At 42.8% G+C, this 23,654-nt stretch overlaps 1 protein-coding gene across 1 annotated transcript in view; it reads right to left on the minus strand.

Moving 5' to 3' along the window:
* LOC122935391 (titin homolog) overlaps positions 1-23,654 on the minus strand; it is an 848,771-nt gene that overhangs the window by 473,861 nt on the left and 351,256 nt on the right. Inside the window, exon 24 of the mRNA XM_044291163.1 lies at positions 15,663-15,707. Coding sequence (XP_044147098.1) covers positions 15,663-15,707 — 45 coding nt within the window. The remainder of the gene's footprint in view (positions 1-15,662; positions 15,708-23,654) is intronic.

Here is a 23,654-nt window from a genome sequence, read left to right on the forward strand (position 1 = left end):
TGGCTATAACATTATATTAAATATATCTTTACCATCTATTCTATAAAGATACTTTAAAAGAAATATTCATCTCAGAATGCTCAGGATAGTAAATTGTTTAAAGTATGTGTGTATAAAAATGCTGATGAATATTGGAATTGATGTGTTTACGACCTATGGGCATGACTTTCATATATGCACAGAGAGCCTGCAGACATCATTAGAATAAGATGGTACTTAAAAAAAAATCAAAGCAGTTCCAATTTCATGGTTTCTAGGACTGACTACTGAACTAGAGACAGTCTGATTAGCCTGGATGATATACAGTAGAGAGCTAGCATTGCTAGCTAATATTGCTTGTTAAAAAAGTAATTACAAACTATACCAACTGTAGGTCCTACTCATGTGCATGTCCAGAAAGGTCTAGGTTTAGGACATCTAAGTGTTTTTTTCAATGTAATGGTTAAGTGAAAAATGAGCTACACACATGATTTACATATAAAAAAGCCTTTGAAGAGGCTGAAAAAATACAAGTGCATCAATTAATTAACTTTTTTTTACTATCGCAACTTATTTAAAGTTATCCTATTTAAAAGTATTAAAGGGGGTTATCCCTGGATTAAATGTTAAATTGATCTGTTCTGGCAAAGCAGGGCAATTTCTTAGATAAAATGATTTCTAAAGTATGACACTGTGTCTAGATATTCCTATTACATACTTCCCATGATGTCCCCTGCTGTTCTTTTGATTCCTTTTCAGAATGTCCACCTTATGTGTTTCTACTACTGAGAAAAAGCATTTGAAAAAAACACTGATCCCTACTGACTGAGCTACACAATAGAAGAAATCACTCCACCTGCTGTGTGGCGCTGAGCTACTGAGCATGTGTGATCTTGCCACTGGACACATTAGGGTAGAGTATTTCTAAGAAGGAACTAAGAAGGAATAAAATACCAGAGGGCACCATAACAAATATGTACTTCCAATAAATATAAATACACAAATAAGTTATTCTAATTGAGAATTTGTTATTTTGCTAAATCAAAGTCCAAGAATAAGGCTGGTTTCACATGGGCATTGCAGAAAAAGATGCGGGTGCGTTGCGGAAACATGCACGATTTTTCCGCGCAAGTGTAAAACATTGTAATGAATTTTGCACGCGTGTGAGAAAAATCTTCTTTACAGAAGTTCGGGTTTTAGTTAGGTGTTGTGTAGATTGTATTATTTTCCCTTATAACATGGTTCTCTTCTGTCTTCTTCTTTGAGGAATAGGACCTTTGATGACGTCACTGCGCTCATCACATGGTCCATCACATGATCTTTTACCATGGTGATGGATCATGTGACGGACCATGTGATGAGCGTAGTGACGTCATCACAGGTCCTTTTTCCTGTGCACAGCAATGATAAAGACAGAAGAGAAGGCGGGCTGCGCGAACAAGTGGATTAAGGTGAGTTAAATTTTATTTATTTTTTTAACCCCTCCAGCCCTATTGTACAGGGTGGGCCATTTATATGGATACACCTTAATAAAATGGGAATAATTGGCGATATTAGCTTCCTGTTTGTGGCACTTTAGTATATGTGAGGGGGGAAACTTTTCAAGATGGGTGGTGATCATAGCGGCCATTTTGAAGTCAGACATTTTGAATCCAACTTTTGTTTTTTCAATAGGAAGAGGGTCATGTGACACATCAAACGTATTGGGAATTTCACAAGAAAAACAATGGTCTGCTTGGTTTTAACATAACTTTATTCTTTCATGAGTTATTTACAAGTTTCTGACCACTTATAAAATATGTTCAATGTGCTGCCCATTGTGTTGGATTGTCAATGCAACCCTCTTCTCCCACTCTTCACACAATGATAGCAACACCGCAGGAGAAATGCTAGCACAGGCTTCCAGTATCCGTAGTTTCAGGTGCTGGACATCTCGTATCTTCACAGCATATATTGTGAAATTCCCAATAAGTTTGATGTGTCACATAACCCTCTTCCTATTGAAAAAACTAAAGTTGGATTCAAAATGGCCGACTTCAAAATGGCTGCCATGGTCACCACCCATCTTGAAAAGTTTCCCCCCTCACATATACTAATGTGCCACAAACAGGAAGTTAATATCACCAACCATTCCCATTTTATTAAGGTGTATCCATATAAATGGCCCACCCTGTACTATGCATTCTGTATTAAGAATGCTATTATTTTCCCTTATAACCATGTTATAAGGGAAAATAATAATGATCTGGTCTCCATCTCGATCGTCTCCTAGCAACCGTGCGTGAAAATAGCACCGCATTCGCACTTGCTTGCGGATACTTGCGATTTTCACGCAGCCCCATAATCCTCTAGGGGGCCTGCGTTGCATGGAAAACGCACAATATAGAGCATGCTGCGATTTTCACACAATGCACATGTGATGCGTGAAAATCACTGCTTATCTGCACAGCCCCATAGAAATGAATGGGTCCGGATTCAGTGCGGGTGCAATACGTTAACCTCACGCATTGCTCCCGTGTGGAGATCTCACCCGTGTGAAAGAGGCCTAAGAGTGATTCTATTTTTGTAAGAAAGAAGATCTTTAAGTCTAATCTCATGCAACCCCTAAGTAGCTTAGGGACTTGATATATTATTATTAGAGTTGAGCGAACACCTGGATGTTCGGGTTCGAGAAGTTCGGCCGAACATCCCGGAAATGTTCGGGTTCGGGATCCGAACCCGATCCGAACTTCGTCCCGAACCCGAACCCCATTGAAGTCAATGGGGACCCGAACTTTTCGGCACTAAAAAGGCTGTAAAACAGCCCAGGAAAGAGCTAGAGGGCTGCAAAAGGCAGCAACATGTAGGTAAATCCCCTGCAAACAAATGTGGATAGGGAAATGAATTAAAATAAAAATTAAATAAATAAAAATTAACCAAAATCAATTGGAGAGAGGTTCCATAGCAGAGAATCTGGCTTCCCGTCACCCACCACTGGAACAGTCCATTCTCAGATATTTAGGCCCCGGCACCCAGGCAGAGGAGAGAGGTCCCGTAACAGAGAATCTGTCTTCATGTCAGCAGAGAATTAGTCTGCATGTCATAGCAGAGAATGAGGCTTCACGTCAGCCACCACTGCAACAGTCCATTGGCATATATTTAGGCCCAGCACACACACAGGCAGAGGAGAGAGGTCCCGTAACAGAGAATCTGGCTTCATGTCAGCAGAGAATCAGTCTGCATGTCATAGCAGAGAATCAGGCTTCACGTCAGCCACCACTGCAACAGTCCATTGTCATAAATTTAGGCCCAGCACCCAGGCAGAGGAGAGAGGTCCCGTAACAGAGAATCTGGCTTCATGTCAGCAGAGAATCAGTCTTCATATCATAGCAGAGAATCAGGCTTCACGTCACCCACCACTGTAAGAGTCAATTTTCATAAATTTAGGCCCAGAACCCAGGCAGAGGAGAAAGGTCCCGTAACAGACAATCTGGCTTCATGTCAGCAGAGAATCAGTCTTCATATCATAGCAGAGAATCAGGCTTCACGTCACCCACCACTGTAAGAGTCAATTTTCATAAATTTAGGCCCAGAACCCAGGCAGAGGAGAAAGGTCCCGTAACAGACAATCTGGCTTCATGTCAGCAGAGAATCAGTCTTCATATCATAGCAGAGAATCAGGCTTCACGTCACCCACCACTGTAAGAGTCAATTTTCATAAATTTAGGCCCAGAACCCAGGCAGAGGAGAAAGGTCCCGTAACAGACAATCTGGCTTCATGTCAGCAGAGAATCAGTCTTCATATCATAGCAGAGAATCAGGCTTCACGTCACCCACCACTGTAAGAGTCAATTTTCATAAATTTAGGCCCAGAACCCAGGCAGAGGAGAAAGGTCCCGTAACAGACAATCTGGCTTCATGTCAGCAGAGAATCAGTCTTCATATCATAGCAGAGAATCAGGCTTCACGTCACCCACCACTGTAAGAGTCAATTTTCATAAATTTAGGCCCAGAACCCAGGCAGAGGAGAAAGGTCCCGTAACAGACAATCTGGCTTCATGTCAGCAGAGAATCAGTCTTCATATCATAGCAGAGAATCAGGCTTCACGTCACCCACCACTGTAAGAGTCAATTTTCATAAATTTAGGCCCAGAACCCAGGCAGAGGAGAAAGGTCCCGTAACAGACAATCTGGCTTCATGTCAGCAGAGAATCAGTCTTCATATCATAGCAGAGAATCAGGCTTCACGTCACCCACCACTGTAAGAGTCAATTTTCATAAATTTAGGCCCAGAACCCAGGCAGAGGAGAAAGGTCCCGTAACAGACAATCTGGCTTCATGTCAGCAGAGAATCAGTCTTCATATCATAGCAGAGAATCAGGCTTCACGTCACCCACCACTGTAAGAGTCAATTTTCATAAATTTAGGCCCAGAACCCAGGTAGAGGAGAAAGGTCCCGTAACAGACAATCTGGCTTCATGACAGCAGAGAATCAGTCTGCATGTCATAGCAGAGAATCAGGCTTCACGTCAGCCACCACTGCAACAGTCCATTGTCATAAATTTAGGCCCAGCACCCAGGCAGAGGAGAGAGGTCCCGTAAAAGAGGATCTGGCTTCATGTCAGCAGAGAATCAGTCTGCATGTCATAGCAGAGAATCAGGCTTCACGTCAGCCACCACTGCAACAGTCCATTGTCATAAATTTAGGCCCAGCACCCAGGCAGAGGAGAGAGGTCCCGTAAAAGAGGATCTGGCTTCATGTCAGCAGAGAATCAGTCTGCATGTCATAGCAGAGAATCAGGCTTCACGTCAGCCACCACTGCAACAGTCCATTGTCATAAATTTAGGCCCAGCACCCAGGCAGAGGAGAGAGGTCCCGTAACAGAGGATCTGGCTTCATGTCAGCAGAGAATCAGTCTGCATGTCATAGCAGAGAATCAGGCTTCACGTCAGCCACCACTGCAACAGTCCATTGTCATAAATTTAGGCCCAGCACCCAGGCAGAGGAGAGAGGTCCCGTAACAGACAATCTGGCTTCATGTCAGCAGAGAATTAGTCTGCATGTCATAGCAGAGAATCAGGCTTCATGTCAGCCACCACTGCAACAGTCCATTGGCATATATTTAGGCCTAGCACACAGGCAGAGGAGAGGTTCATTCAACTTTGGGTAGCATCGCAATATAATGGTAAAATGAAAATAAAAATAGGATTGAATGAGGAAGTGCCCTGGAGTCCAATAATATATGGTTATGGGGAGGTAGTTAATGTCTAATCTGGACAAGGGACGGACAGGTCCTGTGGGATCCATGCCTGGTTCATTTTTATGAACGTCAGCTTGTCCACATTGGCTGTAGACAGGCGGCTGCGTTTGTCTGTAATGACGCCCCCTGCCGTGCTGAATACACGTTCAGACAAAACGCTGGCTGCCGGGCAGGCCAGCACCTCCAAGGCATAAAAGGCTAGCTCTGGCCACGTGGACAATTTAGAGACCCAGAAGTTGAATGGGGCCGAACCATCAGTCAGTACGTGGAGGGGTGTGCACACGTACTGTTCCACCATGTTAGTGAAATGTTGCCTCCTGCTAACACGTTGCGTATCAGGTGGTGGTGCAGTTAGCTGTGGCGTGTTGACAAAAGTTTTCCACATCTCTGCCATGCTAACCCTGCCCTCAGAGGAGCTGGCCGTGACACAGCTGCCTTGGCGACCTCTTGCTCCTCCTCTGCCTTGGCCTTGGGCTTCCACTTGTTCCCCTGTGACATTTGGGAATGCTCTCAGTAGCGCGTCTACCAACGTGCGCTTGTACTCGCGCATCTTCCTATCACGCTCCAGTGCAGGAAGTAAGGTGGGCACATTGTCTTTGTAGCGTGGATCCAGCAGGGTGGCAACCCAGTAGTCCGCACAGGTTAAAATGTGGGCAACTCTGCTGTCGTTGCGCAGGCACTGCAGCATGTAGTCGCTCATGTGTGCCAGGCTGCCCAGGGGTAAGGACAAGCTGTCCTCTGTGGGAGGCGTATCGTCATCGTCCTGCCTTTCCCCCCAGCCACGCACCAGTGATGGACCCGAGCTGCGTTGGGTGCCACCCCGCTGTGACCATGCTTCATCCTCATCCTCCTCCACCTCCTCCTCATCCTCGTCCTCCTCGTCCTCCAGTAGTGGGCCCTGGCTGGCCACATTTGTACCTGGCCTCTGCTGTTGCAAAAAACCTCCCTCTGAGTCACTTCGAAGAGACTGGCCTGAAAGTGCTAAAAATGACCCCTCTTCCTCATCCTCCTCCTCCTCCTCCTGGGCCACCTCCTGTTCCATCATCGCCCTAAGTGTTTTCTCAAGGAGACATAGAAGTGGTATTGTAACGCTGATAACGGTGTCATCGCCACTGGCCATGTTGGTGGAGTACTCGAAACAGCGCAACAGGGCACACAGGTCTCGCATGGAGGCCCAGTCATTGGTGGTGAAGTGGTGCTGTTCTGTAGTGCGACTGACCCGTGCGTGCTGCAGCTGAAACTCCACTATGGCCTGCTGCTGCTCGCACAGTCTGTCCAGCATGTGCAAGGTGGAGTTCCACCTGGTGGGCACGTCGCATATGAGGCGGTGAGCGGGAAGGCCGAAGTTACGCTGTAGCGCAGACAGGCGAGCAGCGGCAGGATGTGAACGCCGGAAGCGCGAACAGACGGCCCGCACTTTATGCAGCAGCTCTGACATGTCGGGGTAGTTGTGAATGAACTTCTGCACCACCAAATTCAGCACATGCGCCAAGCAAGGGATGTGCGTCAAATTGGCTAGTCCCAGAGCTGCAACGAGATTTCGCCCATTATCACACACCACCAGGCCGGGCTTGAGGCTCACCGGCAGCAACCACTCGTCGGTCTGTTGTTCAATACCCCGCCACAACTCCTGTGCGGTGTGGGGCCTGTCCCCCAAACATATGAGTTTCAGAATGGCCTGCTGACGTTTACCCCGGGCTGTGCTGAAGTTGGTGGTGAAGGTGTGTGGCTGACTGGATGAGCAGGTGGAAGAAGAGGAGGAGGAAGCCGAGAAGGAGGAGGTGGCAACAGGAGGCAAAGAATGTTGCCCTGCGATCCTTGGCGGCGGCAGGACGTGCGCCAAACAGCTCTCCGCCTGGGGCCCAGCTGCCACTACATTTACCCAGTGTGCAGTTAGGGAGATATAGCGTCCCTGGCCGTGCTTACTGGTCCACGTATCTGTGGTTAGGTGGACCTTGCTACAGATGGCGTTGCGCAGTGCACACTTGATTTTATCGGATACTTGGTTGTGCAGGGAAGGCACGGCTCTCTTGGAGAAGTAGTGCCGGCTGGGAACAACATACTGTGGGACAGCAAGCGACATGAGCTGTTTGAAGCTGTCTGTGTCCACCAGCCTAAATGACAGCATTTCATAGGCCAGTAGTTTAGAAATGCTGGCATTCAGGGCCAGGGATCGAGGGTGGCTAGGTGGGAATTTACGCTTTCTATCAAATGTTTGTGAGATGGAGAGCTGAACGCTGGCGTGTGACATGGTTGAGACGCTTGGTGACGGAGGTGGTGGTGGTGGTGTTGGTGGTACATCCCCTGTTTGCTGGGCGGCAGGTGCCAACGTTCCTCCAGAGGCGGAGGAAGAGGCCGAGGCGGCAGCAGCAGAATAGGCCGAGGCGGCAGCAGCAGAAGAGGTAGCAGGGGGAGCCTGAGTGACTTCCTTGGTTTTAAGGTGTTTACTCCACTGCAGTTCATGCTTTGCATGCAGGTGCCTGGTCATGCAGGTTGTGCTCAGGTTCAGAACGTTAATGCCTCGCTTCAGGCTCTGATGGCACAGCGTGCAAACCACTCGGGTCTTGTCGTCAGCACATTGTTTGAAGAAGTGCCATGCCAGGGAACTCCTTGAAGCTGCCTTTGGGGTGCTCGGTCCCAGATGGCGGCGGTCAGTAGCAGGCGGAGTCTCTTGGCGGCGGGTGTTCTGCTTTTGCCCACTGCTCCCTCTTTTGCTACGCTGTTGGCTCGGTCTCACCACTGCCTCTTCCTCCGAACTGTGAAAGTCAGTGGCACGACCTTCATTCCATGTGGGGTCTAGGACCTCATCGTCCCCTGCATCGTCTTCCACCCAGTCTTGATCCCTGACCTCCTGTTCAGTCTGCACACTGCAGAAAGACGCAGCAGTTGGCACCTGTGTTTCGTCATCATCAGAGACATACTGAGGTGGTATTCCCATGTCCTCATCATCAGGAAACATAAGTGGTTGTGCGTCAGTGCATTCTATGTCTTTCACCGCTGGGGAAGGGCTAGGTGGATGCCCTTGGGAAACCCTGCCAGCGGAGTCTTCAAACAGCATAAGAGACTGCTGCATAACTTGAGGCTGAGACAGTTTCCCTGGTATGCATGGGGGTGATGTGACAGACTGATGGGGTTGGTTTTCAGGCGCCATCTGTGCGCTTTCTGCAGAAGACTGGGTGGGAGATAATGTGAACGTGCTGGATCCACTGTCGGCCACCCAATTGACTAATGCCTGTACCTGCTCAGGCCTTACCATCCTTAGAACGGCATTGGGCCCCACCATATATCGCTGTAAATTCTGGCGGCTACTGGGACCTGAGGTAGTTGGTACACTAGGACGTGTGGATGTGGCAGAACGGCCACGTCCTCTCCCAGCACCAGAGGGTCCACTAACACCACCACGACCATGTCCACGTCCGCGTCCCTTACTAGATGTTTTTCTCATTGTTATGGTTCACCACAACAACAAATATATTATTTGGCCCAATGTATTGTATTCAAATTCAGCGGGATATAAATTTGAGGCCTAGTATTTAGGCGCTGGGTGACCGGTATGGATTTAGTGACAGAATTAGACTTGGAAATGCACAGAAGCGTGTGTGTGAAGTTATTCTGAATGACCCAATGTGCACCTTGAATATTATATACCCTTTTTGGGATAGATTTCAAATAGCTCTGATATAGCAGGAACCACTAAATTATGAAATTGCTAAATTGGGAATTGTACTTCAACCCAGAACAAAAAATGTGCTTTGACGGGCACTAAATAACTTTCCCAGCTACAACAGGACAGCGGTAACGAGAGATTTAGAGGGATTTAAATTTGAGGCCTAGTATTTAGGCGCTGGGTGACAGGTATGGGTTTAGTGACAGAATTAGACTTGGAAATACACAGTAGCGGGTGTGTGTGAAGTTATTCTGAATGACCCAATGTGCACCTTCAATATTATATACCCTTTTTGGGATAGATTTCAAATAGCTCTGATATAGCAGGAACCACTAAATTATGAAATTGCTAAATTGGGAATTGTACTTCAACCCAGAACAAAAAATGTGCTTTGACGGACACTAAATATCTTGCCCAGCAACAACAGTACAGCGGTGGGTAACGAGAGATTTAGAGGGATTTAAATTTGAGGCCTAGTATTTAGGCGCTGGGTCACCGGTATGGATTTAGTGACAGAATTAGACTTGGAAATGCACAGAAGCGTGTGTGTGAAGTTATTCTGAATGACCCTATGTGCACCTTCAATATTATATACCCTTTTAGGGATAGATTTCAAATAGCTCTGATATAGCAGAAACCACTAAATTATGAAATTGCTAAATTGGGAATTGTACTTCAACCCAGAACAAAAAATGTGCTTTGACGGACACTAAATATCTTGCCCAGCAACAACAGTACAGCGGTGGGTAACGAGAGATTTAGAGGGATTTAAATTTGAGGCCTAGTATTTAGGCGCTGGGTCACCGGTATGGATTTAGTGACAGAATTAGACTTGGAAATGCACAGAAGCGTGTGTGTGAAGTTATTCTGAATGACCCTATGTGCACCTTCAATATTATATACCCTTTTAGGGATAGATTTCAAATAGCTCTGATATAGCAGAAACCACTAAATTATGAAATTGCTAAATTGGGAATTGTACTTCAACCCAGAACAAAAAATGTGCTTTGACGGACACTAAATATCTTGCCCAGCAACAACAGTACAGCGGTGGGTAACGAGAGATTTAGAGGGATTTAAATTTGAGGCCTAGTATTTAGGCGCTGGGTCACCGGTATGGATTTAGTGACAGAATTAGACTTGGAAATGCACAGAAGCGTGTGTGTGAAGTTATTCTGAATGACCCTATGTGCACCTTCAATATTATATACCCTTTTAGGGATAGATTTCAAATAGCTCTGATATAGCAGAAACCACTAAATTATGAAATTGCTAAATTGGGAATTGTACTTCAACCCAGAACAAAAAATGTGCTTTGACGGACACTAAATATCTTGCCCAGCAACAACAGTACAGCGGTGGGTAACGAGAGATTTAGAGGGATTTAAATTTGAGGCCTAGTATTTAGGCGCTGGGTCACCGGTATGGATTTAGTGACAGAATTAGACTTGGAAATGCACAGAAGCGTGTGTGTGAAGTTATTCTGAATGACCCTATGTGCACCTTCAATATTATATACCCTTTTAGGGATAGATTTCAAATAGCTCTGATATAGCAGAAACCACTAAATTATGAAATTGCTAAATTGGGAATTGTACTTCAACCCAGAACAAAAAATGTGCTTTGACGGACACTAAATATCTTGCCCAGCAACAACAGTACAGCGGTGGGTAACGAGAGATTTAGAGGGATTTAAATTTGAGGCCTAGTATTTAGGCGCTGGGTCACCGGTATGGATTTAGTGACAGAATTAGACTTGGAAATGCACAGAAGCGTGTGTGTGAAGTTATTCTGAATGACCCTATGTGCACCTTCAATATTATATACCCTTTTAGGGATAGATTTCAAATAGCTCTGATATAGCAGAAACCACTAAATTATGAAATTGCTAAATTGGGAATTGTACTTCAACCCAGAACAAAAAATGTGCTTTGACGGACACTAAATATCTTGCCCAGCAACAACAGTACAGCGGTGGGTAACGAGAGATTTAGAGGGATTTAAATTTGAGGCCTAGTATTTAGGCGCTGGGTCACCGGTATGGATTTAGTGACAGAATTAGACTTGGAAATGCACAGAAGCGTGTGTGTGAAGTTATTCTGAATGACCCTATGTGCACCTTCAATATTATATACCCTTTTAGGGATAGATTTCAAATAGCTCTGATATAGCAGAAACCACTAAATTATGAAATTGCTAAATTGGGAATTGTACTTCAACCCAGAACAAAAAATGTGCTTTGACGGACACTAAATATCTTGCCCAGCAACAACAGTACAGCGGTGGGTAACGAGAGATTTAGAGGGATTTAAATTTGAGGCCTAGTATTTAGGCGCTGGGTCACCGGTATGGATTTAGTGACAGAATTAGACTTGGAAATGCACAGAAGCGTGTGTGTGAAGTTATTCTGAATGACCCTATGTGCACCTTCAATATTATATACCCTTTTAGGGATAGATTTCAAATAGCTCTGATATAGCAGAAACCACTAAATTATGAAATTGCTAAATTGGGAATTGTACTTCAACCCAGAACAAAAAATGTGCTTTGACGGACACTAAATATCTTGCCCAGCAACAACAGTACAGCGGTGGGTAACGAGAGATCTAGAGGGATTTAAATTTGAGGCCTAGTATTTAGGCGCTGGGTCACCGGTATGGATTTAGTGACAGAATTAGACTTGGAAATGCACAGAAGCGTGTGTGTGAAGTTATTCTGAATGACCCTATGTGCACCTTCAATATTATATACCCTTTTAGGGATAGATTTCAAATAGCTCTGATATAGCAGAAACCACTAAATTATGAAATTGCTAAATTGGGAATTGTACTTCAACCCAGAACAAAAAATGTGCTTTGACGGACACTAAATATCTTGCCCAGCAACAACAGTACAGCGGTGGGTAACGAGAGATTTAGAGGGATTTAAATTTGAGGCCTAGTATTTAGGCGCTGGGTCACCGGTATGGATTTAGTGACAGAATTAGACTTGGAAATGCACAGAAGCGTGTGTGTGAAGTTATTCTGAATGACCCTATGTGCACCTTCAATATTATATACCCTTTTAGGGATAGATTTCAAATAGCTCTGATATAGCAGAAACCACTAAATTATGAAATTGCTAAATTGGGAATTGTACTTCAACCCAGAACAAAAAATGTGCTTTGACGGACACTAAATATCTTGCCCAGCAACAACAGTACAGCGGTGGGTAACGAGAGATTTAGAGGGATTTAAATTTGAGGCCTAGTATTTAGGCGCTGGGTCACCGGTATGGATTTAGTGACAGAATTAGACTTGGAAATGCACAGAAGCGTGTGTGTGAAGTTATTCTGAATGACCCTATGTGCACCTTCAATATTATATACCCTTTTAGGGATAGATTTCAAATAGCTCTGATATAGCAGAAACCACTAAATTATGAAATTGCTAAATTGGGAATTGTACTTCAACCCAGAACAAAAAATGTGCTTTGACGGACACTAAATATCTTGCCCAGCAACAACAGTACAGCGGTGGGTAACGAGAGATTTAGAGGGATTTAAATTTGAGGCCTAGTATTTAGGCGCTGGGTCACCGGTATGGATTTAGTGACAGAATTAGACTTGGAAATGCACAGAAGCGTGTGTGTGAAGTTATTCTGAATGACCCTATGTGCACCTTCAATATTATATACCCTTTTAGGGATAGATTTCAAATAGCTCTGATATAGCAGAAACCACTAAATTATGAAATTGCTAAATTGGGAATTGTACTTCAACCCAGAACAAAAAATGTGCTTTGACGGACACTAAATATCTTGCCCAGCAACAACAGTACAGCGGTGGGTAACGAGAGATTTAGAGGGATTTAAATTTGAGGCCTAGTATTTAGGCGCTGGGTCACCGGTATGGATTTAGTGACAGAATTAGACTTGGAAATGCACAGAAGCGTGTGTGTGAAGTTATTCTGAATGACCCTATGTGCACCTTCAATATTATATACCCTTTTAGGGATAGATTTCAAATAGCTCTGATATAGCAGAAACCACTAAATTATGAAATTGCTAAATTGGGAATTGTACTTCAACCCAGAACAAAAAATGTGCTTTGACGGACACTAAATATCTTGCCCAGCAACAACAGTACAGCGGTGGGTAACGAGAGATTTAGAGGGATTTAAATTTGAGGCCTAGTATTTAGGCGCTGGGTCACCGGTATGGATTTAGTGACAGAATTAGACTTGGAAATGCACAGAAGCGTGTGTGTGAAGTTATTCTGAATGACCCAATGTGCACCTTCAATATTATATACCCTTTTAGGGATAGATTTCAAATAGCTCTGATATAGCAGAAACCACTAAATTATGAAATTGCTAAATTGGGAATTGTACTTCAACCCAGAACAAAAAATGTGCTTTGACGGACACTAAATATCTTGCCCAGCAACAACAGTACAGCGGTAACGAGAGATTTAGAGGGATTTAAATTTGAGGCCTAGTATTTAGGCGCTGGGTGACAGGTATGGGTTTAGTGACAGAATTAGACTTGGAAATACACAGTAGCGGGTGTGTGTGAAGTTATTCTGAATGACCCAATGTGCACCTTCAATATTATATACCCTTTTTGGGATAGATTTCAAATAGCTCTGATATAGCAGGAACCACTAAATTATGAAATTGCTAAATTGGGAATTGTATTTCAACCCAGAACAAGAAATGTGCTTGAACGGACACTAAATAACTCGCCCAGCTACAGCACTAGGGACAGATTTAGCTGGATATAAATTTGAGGCCTAGTATTTAGGCGCTGGGTGACCGGTATGGATTTAGTGACAGAATTAGACTGGGATATGGCCAAAAAATAAACAGACTATTGCTGGTTAAATGCACTTGGTGTGACAGCTTCACCCTGATGTAGGCTTTAGCCAAAAAACAACCACACCATTGAGGGTTAAATGCACTTGGTGACAGGCGCAGCTTGCCCCTGATTTTGTATATGGCCAAAAAATGAACAGACTATTGCTGGTTAAATGCACTTGGTGTGACAGCTTCACCCTGATGTAGGCTTTAGCCAAAAAACAACCACACCATTGAGGGTTAAATGCACTTGGTGACAGGCGCAGCTTGCCCCTGATTTTGTATATGGCCAAAAAATGAACAGACTATTGCTGGTTAAATGCACTTGGTGTCACAGCTTCACCCTGATGTAGGCTTTAGCCAAAAAACAACCACACCATTGAGGGTTAAATGCACTTGGTGACAGGCGCAGCTTGCCCCTGATTTTGTATATGGCCAAAAAATGAACAGACTATTGCTGGTTAAATGCACTTGGTGTGACAGCTTCACCCTGATGTAGGCTTTAGCCAAAAAACAACCACACCATTGAGGGTTAAATGCACTTGGTCGCAGCTTGTGCTGGCGCACCACAAGACACAAAATGGCCGCCGATCACCCCAGAAAAATGAGACTGACAAACGGTCTGTGCAGCCTAAAAACAGTGAGCAATTGAGGATCAGCAGCTCAATGATCCACAGCTGCAGATCGATCAGTTAATCAAGTCCTTTGGAGGAGTTAATCTGCCTAATCTCGCCCTACTGTCGCAGCCGCAACCTCTCCCTACGCTAATCAGAGCAGAGTGACGGGCGGCGCTATGTGACTCCAGCTTAAATAGAGGCTGGGTCACATGGTGCTCTGGCCAATCACAGCCATGCCAATAGTAGGCATGGCTGTGATGGCCTCTTGGGGCAAGTAGTATGACGCTTGTTGATTGGCTGCTTTGCAGCCTTTCAAAAAGCGCCAAGAAAGCGTCACAAAAGCGCCAAGAAAGCGACGAACACCGAACCCGAACCCGGACTTTTACGAAAATGTCCGGGTTCGGGTCCGTGTCACGGACACCCCAAAATTCGGTACGAACCCGAACTATACAGTTCGAGTTCGCTCATCCCTAATTATTATACCTGTTTTATCTACAACATAGGTATACATGGAATGTAAAATTCTATTTCAGAATAAAATAAAATAAAATATTAACCGTTGCCAAGAGACCGATGTAGCAATCTAAAAAAGTCTATGTATAGTTCCGTGACCCTGAGCTGCTGGACGGCATAACCCATGATGCTTTGCACCATCAATATCTTTTTATCACTTGGACCATGTGTACAATAAAATTATAAATATATGAAACATGAAGAAATGCAAGCTTGAAGGTTTATCAAATGTACCCTTGCTATTACTAAAGCTAAAAGGTTCCAAATTAAAATTATACTTTAAAGGTTAAATTCAATAAAATTCTTTGAAACATAAAAAAGAAAAACTTTGAACTAAGTCTTGGTTAAACATTCATTTTCGCTTTGTTTTATAGATCGTATGCAGTCTTATGTGTCCCCATGGTAACAGGCAACACAGTTCTGTAAAGTCCGATTCTGTAGTCATGCTCCTTTCTGTTTCACATTGTCACCAAACATTCATTGAGCAGGTAAGTATGGGACAGGTAAAATGGAGTATAACTGGAAACACATGGATGTGCATAGATGCTGTAGGAGCAAAATAAAGAAAAACACTTTTCTAATCATGACCTATAGCAAAGTTGCTTCATTTTTTCATTTCAGATTCACTGAAATATTTAAAAAAGTAGTCATGAAAAATGCATTTTTTTTATTTTATGTATTGTATATAATTATCAAACCGATAATTCCAGACATAAGCAATTTACTTAATCACCAGTCCTTCTTCTTTCGGTATAATAAGTCATCAATGTAGTCTTTATTATTAGACAATTTGAGATCATTGTAGTAGTACCTGTTGGTAATGACTCCATTACTTGATCTTCTTCCCTTTCCGTTTCTGAAATAAATCACGTTTATGTATGATCAAAATTTTTAATTAAAATGACAAAACAAGAAAACAAATTGAAATACACATAGGGCCTGATTTAACGTAGACTGGCGACACATGTGGCCTATAATAACCCTCTGTGTGGACAGATTCTGCACCTAATTTATTGAGTAAATGCCTCACTGTAAATTAGGCACATCACAGTCTGCGTGACTTTTCTTTTATGACAGAAAACTTTCGTAAAAGAAGATAAATGCGGCCCACTGAGAAAGCGGCAAAGGAGTCAGGGAAATGCACTTGCACAAAAATGTTTACACAAGTGGGTGTTTTTTTCAAAAAGTAGCAAACACAGTATTTGCAACTTTTTCCAGCTAGAAAACTGACAAAACATTATAACTCAGGTCAATAAAATTTATAAAATATTAATTGGCACAATGGGATCTTATTTTTTGTAGTTTCTACCATAGGTTGAATGAGAATGTGAAAAGAACATATAACCTGCTCACACTATGAAATATATTTAGCTCACTAATTTGCACCCTTAGAGATGGTCTCACAAACAAGGCTACTTGATGAAACCTGAGTGTAAACTGCTTGTCTAGACACGTCTTTACATTTTTCATTCATAGTTGCTAAATGAGTTTAAAGCAGCATGGCCCTATTTTTTAGATGGGGACTGAAGTATTGGGCATTTTATGTGCTAGCTTAAATATTTAATTTCATACTTTCATTTCATTTACAATTTGTATTTTCTATTCTTTGAAACTAATTAAACAGAATCTGCCACCAGGTTTAGGGCTCATTCACACGACCGTGTCGTGTTTTGCGGTTCGTAAATTGTGGATCCGCAAATCACAGAAGCCTCCCGTGTGCCTTCCGCAATTTGCGGAACAGAACAGGCGGCCCATTATAGAAATGCCTATTCATGTCCGCAAAACGGACAAAAATAGGACATGATCTATAATTTTTGCAGGACCACATTACGGAGCAACTATTGAAGTGAATGGGTTCGCACCTGAGCCGCATGTTTTGCAGAACCAAACTACGGTTGTATGAATAAGCCCTTATAACGAGGATCTCTCAATAATGGAAACAAACAAAGCTGCATATATAATGAGCACCAATGCTCGTACATACAAACACCATGTAATGTAAAAGGTATGCCAATGGTAAAATGTTAAACGCAATCCAATAAAGAACTACCAGACCGCATCTAATATATAAAGCTGAGTGTAAGTGTGTATGTATGTATGTATGTATGTCCGCTAAAGGAATCCGTACGGTCGCATTTACAATCACCAATTTTGGCAAACGGGTACATCAGGTGTCTGTGAAGGTTTTAGACCAGGTCTTAGCTCTCTAGGATGTACAGTTCCTGAGATATTCCCAAAAAATGCATTAGCAAATAGAAGCTTGGTCACATGACCCTTATCAGCCAATAGAAGCCCGCAGGTCCTCCAGTCTCCACATACACAGTTTTACTCCAGGTTTCCATAACAACCCAGCCATTTATCTTCACTGCTGTAGGAGAGCTTTAAAGGAAATCTATCACAACAATAATTGCTATTGAAGTAAAGCCATGGCCTAATAGCACTTAGTACCTTATTTCAAGATGTGCCTTTGCTCCAGCAATAGATGTTTTTTATCCTCTGAAAATCCAGTTTATTTGGTATGCAAATGAGCTAGTAAGGTGCCCAGAGGGGCGTCACTCTTGCAGGAAGGAGCCCAGACACGCCCCTGCCACAATGTGTCCACAGTTAAAAGACTTAAAACACTGCCCCCAGGTCCAGTGCACACCCAGAATGTAGAGGACATTGAGCTCCAGTGCAGGTGATAAAGTTTGGTTTTATGAAAACTACAGGAAAAGCACTAGTAAATTATAGCGGAAAAGAGTTGGGGTGTCTCTCACTAATTTATGCTGACAACATAAATGCAGGCAACATAAACCCGGTGATAGATTCCCTTATTATATAAACTTATACATTTATAATAATTGTCATGTGGTAAAATTTGATATATTTTTGTACAATTTTGCTGAACTTTAAAAAAAAAAAAAAAAACATTAGTGAATTCACATTTCATTAAATGAAATGTATTGATTAAATAAATAAAACATGTAAAATACATGTAATGAATTAAATAGATAAGTAACAAATACATTAAATGATGTAATCCTAGAGAACAATAAGTGTCTTGCATTGTATACATTTAATTAAGACATTGTTTCAAAATAAGGAAAATATTAAAACCATTAAAATAATATGATTTGTTAACATGTGTAGTTTATTGACTAGACTAGTTTTGACTAGTGTGGATCCAAATTTCAGGGAATATTCGATTTGCTGTGAAACCGAATTTCCACATGCTTCCTGGTAACCGATCAATTTTCCCTGAAATGGTGTAAAAAAGGAAACAAAAAAAATACTTACCTCATCCATTTGCTCGCGACGGGGCCGCCACCACCATCTTGATTAAAGATCTTGCACGAAATCCCGTGCTCGGTGATGTATGACATCACCACACTGGGCAACTTGATAACATCATCACTGACAGCACAAGATTCCGCACCTGATCTTCAATCAGCAGCAGCCAGCTCGTCGCGAGGAAATGGATGAGGTAAGTATGATTCTTTTCAATTCTACACTGTATTATTACTTTCATATGCTGATTTCAGCTATGAACACGGCATCAAAGGGGTACAATGATGGGGAGAGGCGCAATCACCACTCTCTCTCATTGCACCCACTTCTTACAAAGAAATGCTCTTTCTTCGTGGCGAATAATTTGGCGAAGCAGCCAAATCAAATTTTTGAATAATTCAATCAAGTTTACTAATCCCATGCATTTAAAATACAGTGATCATTTATTTTACACTTCCTCCTTAAAGATCATAAGTAATAATCAGCTTTGCTCACAGCATGTCTATAGCATACAATAAAATTTCTATATGTCTAACGGTAATTCACTGACAGATTAATATTCCTATTCATTTTATTTTTCTTGACTGTTTTTTTGAAACCTAAGGTTTATTTTTAAATTACCGTAACCATAGATATCTTATCTTACCCCATTTATTGTTCATTTGAAATCAAACACTGTTTTGGCGAATGGCCAGATGTGTCAGAAATTATGTTAGATGCTCGTGGCTACAGACATTATAACAAAGCTTACCAGGACTGTTGTTATTCATGCTTTTTTGAGGTCAAAAACAACAAACTAAAATTCTTTATTTTTATGTTACTGTTTGTGGTATCTTGTTAGAAGCATATGCAGTATATTCTATAACATATTTTTATACTATTTTAACTATTTCATTTTTTTCAAGTGCAACTGTTTTATTTTTTTATATTGTGTAGGGACTTTGATTTTTTTAAATATTTTAAGGGAAATATGTTTCCATTAATAGAAAACTGCTTATAAAGTGTCTACTTAAAGGGGTTCTGAACTCAGACATATACCCATCTTCACCTCTGTGGCCCCCCTGAGTTGCGCAGGGCAAAGACATTTTATGGAGTTCCAGTGATGTACCAGGTTCTCCATAGTGTAAGCTAAGTGGAGGCTTCCTCCCAGCAGTGAGCCCAGTGACATCACCTACACTGATGGGCAGGCTACAGCACTGCCCTAGCCTGTAAAATAGCCTAGCCTATCAGTGCCGGTGACGTCACAAAAAACACTGCTGGGCGGAAGCCTCTGCCTAGCAGTGTGCCAAGGTGAACAAACAAGCCCTTGCTCATATCATAGAGGCCAGAGGGGTGAAGATGGGGATATGTCCGGGTTCAGCTCTGAAACTAGACAACCCCTTTAATAATACTCTGAGTGATGATTAAGAGATCAAGCATTTTCTCTGCTTGCCTCTTTACTTTCAAGCACAGCCCCTGCCTCTCTACATATGTGTTACTTATCCCTGCCTATCTGACTTTCTATCAGCAGTGATTACACTGATATATTGTCGTACACTTTCAGGACAGGAAATAAATGTGTTATGTTTTGATGTGTACTGTAGCTCAAAGAGAAGTAATCACTGCAGACTCTTTGCTATGAGAAGTTTTTCATAAGTATGGGATGTGAGCTGATAGAAGAAAAACAAATATTCCTTGCTGATTAGAGTGTCCCTTTAAGTAGTGGTAACTACATTAGGATTTCTACTAATTGCAGCACTCCATCTTTATTTGCCATGGTTTCAAAATGCAAGTACTAATGAAGCTCGGCAATTAGTGATTTTCTGTCTGTGGTTATAAGGCTCAGCAGTGTGTACAGGCACCCGACTAGAACCATGAAAATGGTAACTGCTAAATATGTTGCACAGGATCAGAAAATCATGCCTATTTAATTTTAGAAACATAGCCACACCAGTGCATCAGTTGTTTGTGTCTTGAATTGCTGATCAGCTTTGTTGAAGTAATTGGGTGGAACAGCAATACTACAGCGTAAGTCATGCACAGTTTTTAGAAGAAGGCAACTATTTTTCTAATTCTACACAACCCTTTGAAGACAAAAAGAGTCACTGTACGTTCACACAATTTAATTTAATTTAATTTAATAGAGAATGATGTAATAAAAAAAATTGTAAATCACCTAATATAAAAAAATCTTATATCCACCCAAGAAAAGCTATAAAGTCAAGGCCACTAGTGCCTGTTGTTAGGGTATATCCATCTCTAGTAACAAGAGATGGATCTTGATGGACTCATGTATGTTTTTTCAACCGTATTAACTATGTAACTATAAAATGTCTAACAAGAAATGAGGGTGTGTCAGAGCTAACTGAGCTCCTGAAACTGATAGAACTATTTTTACGCTGCTTCTGAAGAGCACAGATGCCACCGTGGGTTTAGAAGTATAACTACCTCCTACTTATCATCTTTCTGAGCTCACTAGAAGAAAAGAAACATAGTGGGAAGTGAGGACAGATTGCACAGAAGGGAGATACCCCCTACTTATGAGAGAAATGCAACTCCTTCACACTTACGATTCTACAGGGAAGTGCGCTGTTTCACTATTATGAAAAATTTATAAAAAATTCAAATACGCTTTACATAACGCTCTGTGTTGACAATGTTTGTTTGGAGAAGGGATCAGCAACCTTCGGCACTCAAGCTGTTGTGAAATTACAACTTCCAGCATTCATATTCACTTGGCTATTCTTGTACCTTCCGATAAAATGAAAGGACGATTCTGGGAGTTCTAGTTTCAGAATAATAAGAGTGTCGGAGGCTGTTGATCCCGGTCTAGCATATACAGAGTGTCCCGGTGTCTAATAACTCCTTAGAATTCTATGGGCCAGACATATGCCAAACGGGAGTCCTTTGGTCAATATATGTCATAGGGTTTTTTTTTTGTTTTGTTTTTTACAATAGATGATGCATGCAACTGAATAGGCAAAAAATTGCATACATGTGTGGCATATGTTTTACTCTTCAAACATTCATGACAAAAGCAAGAAAGCAAAAAGGGGTGAACCCGCCATAAAGTATAGTGGAATATGTATGTGTAATATATTATATAGTTTATGACTTTTACTATATAAGATATGGCAATTTGACTCTAATCATAAAATTAAAAAAAACTAAAACTATTTTTTTTATTTTTTTTTGGGGGGGGGGGGGTATTTTACTCATTTTTTGCAAAACAGATAACAAAATGAATTGTATTCATGAACAGATAAAAAAGTGATCTCCTTGTTACCACTAAATACACTGTATTAATTTTCTGGATTTAAAGAATTCACATCACTGGCTTTTTATCCATTCTTCTCTACCTCGCATATGTCATTGACTGATCTTCACCAAATTTGGCACATAAGTACATCAGGTGTCCGGGAAGGTTTTAGACTGGGTCTCAGCTCTCTAGGATGTACCGTTCCAGAGATATTCCCCCAACAATGACCTGCATTAGCCAGTAGAAGCTTGCAAGCCTTTCACTCATATCCCAACTGCCATACACATGGTCACATGTCTCTTATCAGCCAATAGAAGCTAGCAGGCCCTTAGTCATCACATACACACAGTTTTACTCCAGGTTTCCATAACAACCCAGCCATTTTTCTTCATTTCTGTAAGTCAGCTTTAGGCTAGGGCTACACGATGACAAAAAGTCGCACAACACATAGGGCAAAACTACACTGCTACAAATGCTACATGCATCCTTCTTGGATGGATTTTTTGCGGCTGATGTGTCACAGTCGCAGCATGTCGCAGTGCGACACAATAGCCTATCATTATAAAAATTGTTGCATGACATTGGTATGACAAAATGTTGCGGAACACATGTCATCATGTAGCCCTAACATTAAAAGGGGCAGGGGCCACTATTAAAGGAGCGGCTGCTGTGGAGCTCACTGCTAAGGGGGCAGGGGCCACTATTAAAGGGGCAGCCACTGTGGAGGTCACTGTTAAAGGGGTGGGCACTGTGGAGGTCACTGTTAAAGGGGCGTTTACTGTGGATGTTACTGTTAAGGGAGCAGGCTGCTGTGGAGCTCACTGTTAAAGGGACAGGCACTGTGGAGGTCACTGTTAAGAAGCAGGGGCCACTATTAGAGGGGCAGCTGCTATGGAGGTCACTGTTAAGTCAGCAGGGTACTGTGAGGTCACTGTTAAGAGAGTGGGGTACTGTGGAAGTCATTGTTAAGGGAACGGAGTACTGTGGCAGTCACTGTTAAAGGAGTGTGGAGGTCTCTGTTAAGGGACAGGGAACAGTGGAGGTCACAGAAAAGAGGATGGCCCCCATTGGAGGTCAATGTTGAGAGGCAGACTGCTGTATAGGTCACTGTTAATGGGGCAGACCCCTGAGGAGGTCAATGTCAAGGGAGTGGGGGGCTGTGAAACTCACTGTTAAAGCGGTGGGTTGCTGTGAAAGTCAAAGTTAAGGGGATGGGCTGCTGTGGAGGTCCTATTTTAAGGAGGCAGAGTACTGTGGGGTCAGTGTTAAGAGTCGAGGGGCTGTGGAGTTCACTGTTAAGGGGGTGGGGTACTGTAGAGGTCACTGTTATGTGGGATGCTGTCAATATCTTTTAACGACACACAAACATTAAATGAAATAGATGAAATATACTGCTATGGGTCACCTTTAAAGGGACAGGGTGCTGTGGATAACTCTGTTAAGGAATTGGAATGCTATGGAAGTCACAGTTAAGGGGGCAGGCTGCTATGGAAATCATAGTTAAGGGGACGGTCCACAATGGAGGTCAGTGTTAAGGAGCAGGGTGCTGTGGAGGTCACTGTTAATGGGGCAGGTTATTGTGGAATTCACTGTCAAGGAGATGGGGTACTATGGAGGTTTCTAATAAAAGGACGGCTGCTATGGAGGTCACTGAGAGGCGGGCGCTGTAGAGGTTATTAAGGGGGCAGGAAACTGTGAAAGTCACTGTTAAAGGGGCGGGCACCGTAAAGGTCACTGTTAAAGCAGCGGGGTATTGTGGAAGTCACTGTTAAAGGGGCAGGTGCTGTGGAGGTTACAGTTAAGGGGGCAGGGCACTGTGAAAGTCACTGTTGAGTGGCGGGCCACTGTGGAGGTCACAGTTAAGGCAGCTGGATACTGTGGAAGTCATGGTTAAAGGGGCGGTTGCTATGAAGGTTACTGTTAAGGGGACAGGCTACTGTGGAGGTCACTGTTTAGGCAGCGGGCCACTGTGGATGTCACTGTTGAGGCAGTGGGGTACTTTGGATGTCACTGTTAAAGGGGGGCACTGTAGAGGTTACTGTTAAAGGGCAGGGCACTATGGAGGTCACTGTTAAGGGGTAGGTCACTGTAGAGGTCACAGTTAAGAGGGTAGTCTGCTGTGGAGGTCACTGTTAAGGGGGGCAGGCCACTGTGGAGGTCTTTGTTAGAAAGGCAGGTGGAGTTTTGTGGAGGCCAAGGGTTAAATGAGCGAGCTGCTATGAAGGTTAAAGTTAAGGGGGCGAGATGCTGTGGTGGTCACATCATAACCCCTTAAGGACGCAGCGCGTACTGGTACGA

Source organism: Bufo gargarizans, chromosome 4, assembly GCF_014858855.1.
Source record: "Bufo gargarizans isolate SCDJY-AF-19 chromosome 4, ASM1485885v1, whole genome shotgun sequence".
Taxonomy (NCBI): Eukaryota; Metazoa; Chordata; class Amphibia; order Anura; family Bufonidae; genus Bufo; species Bufo gargarizans.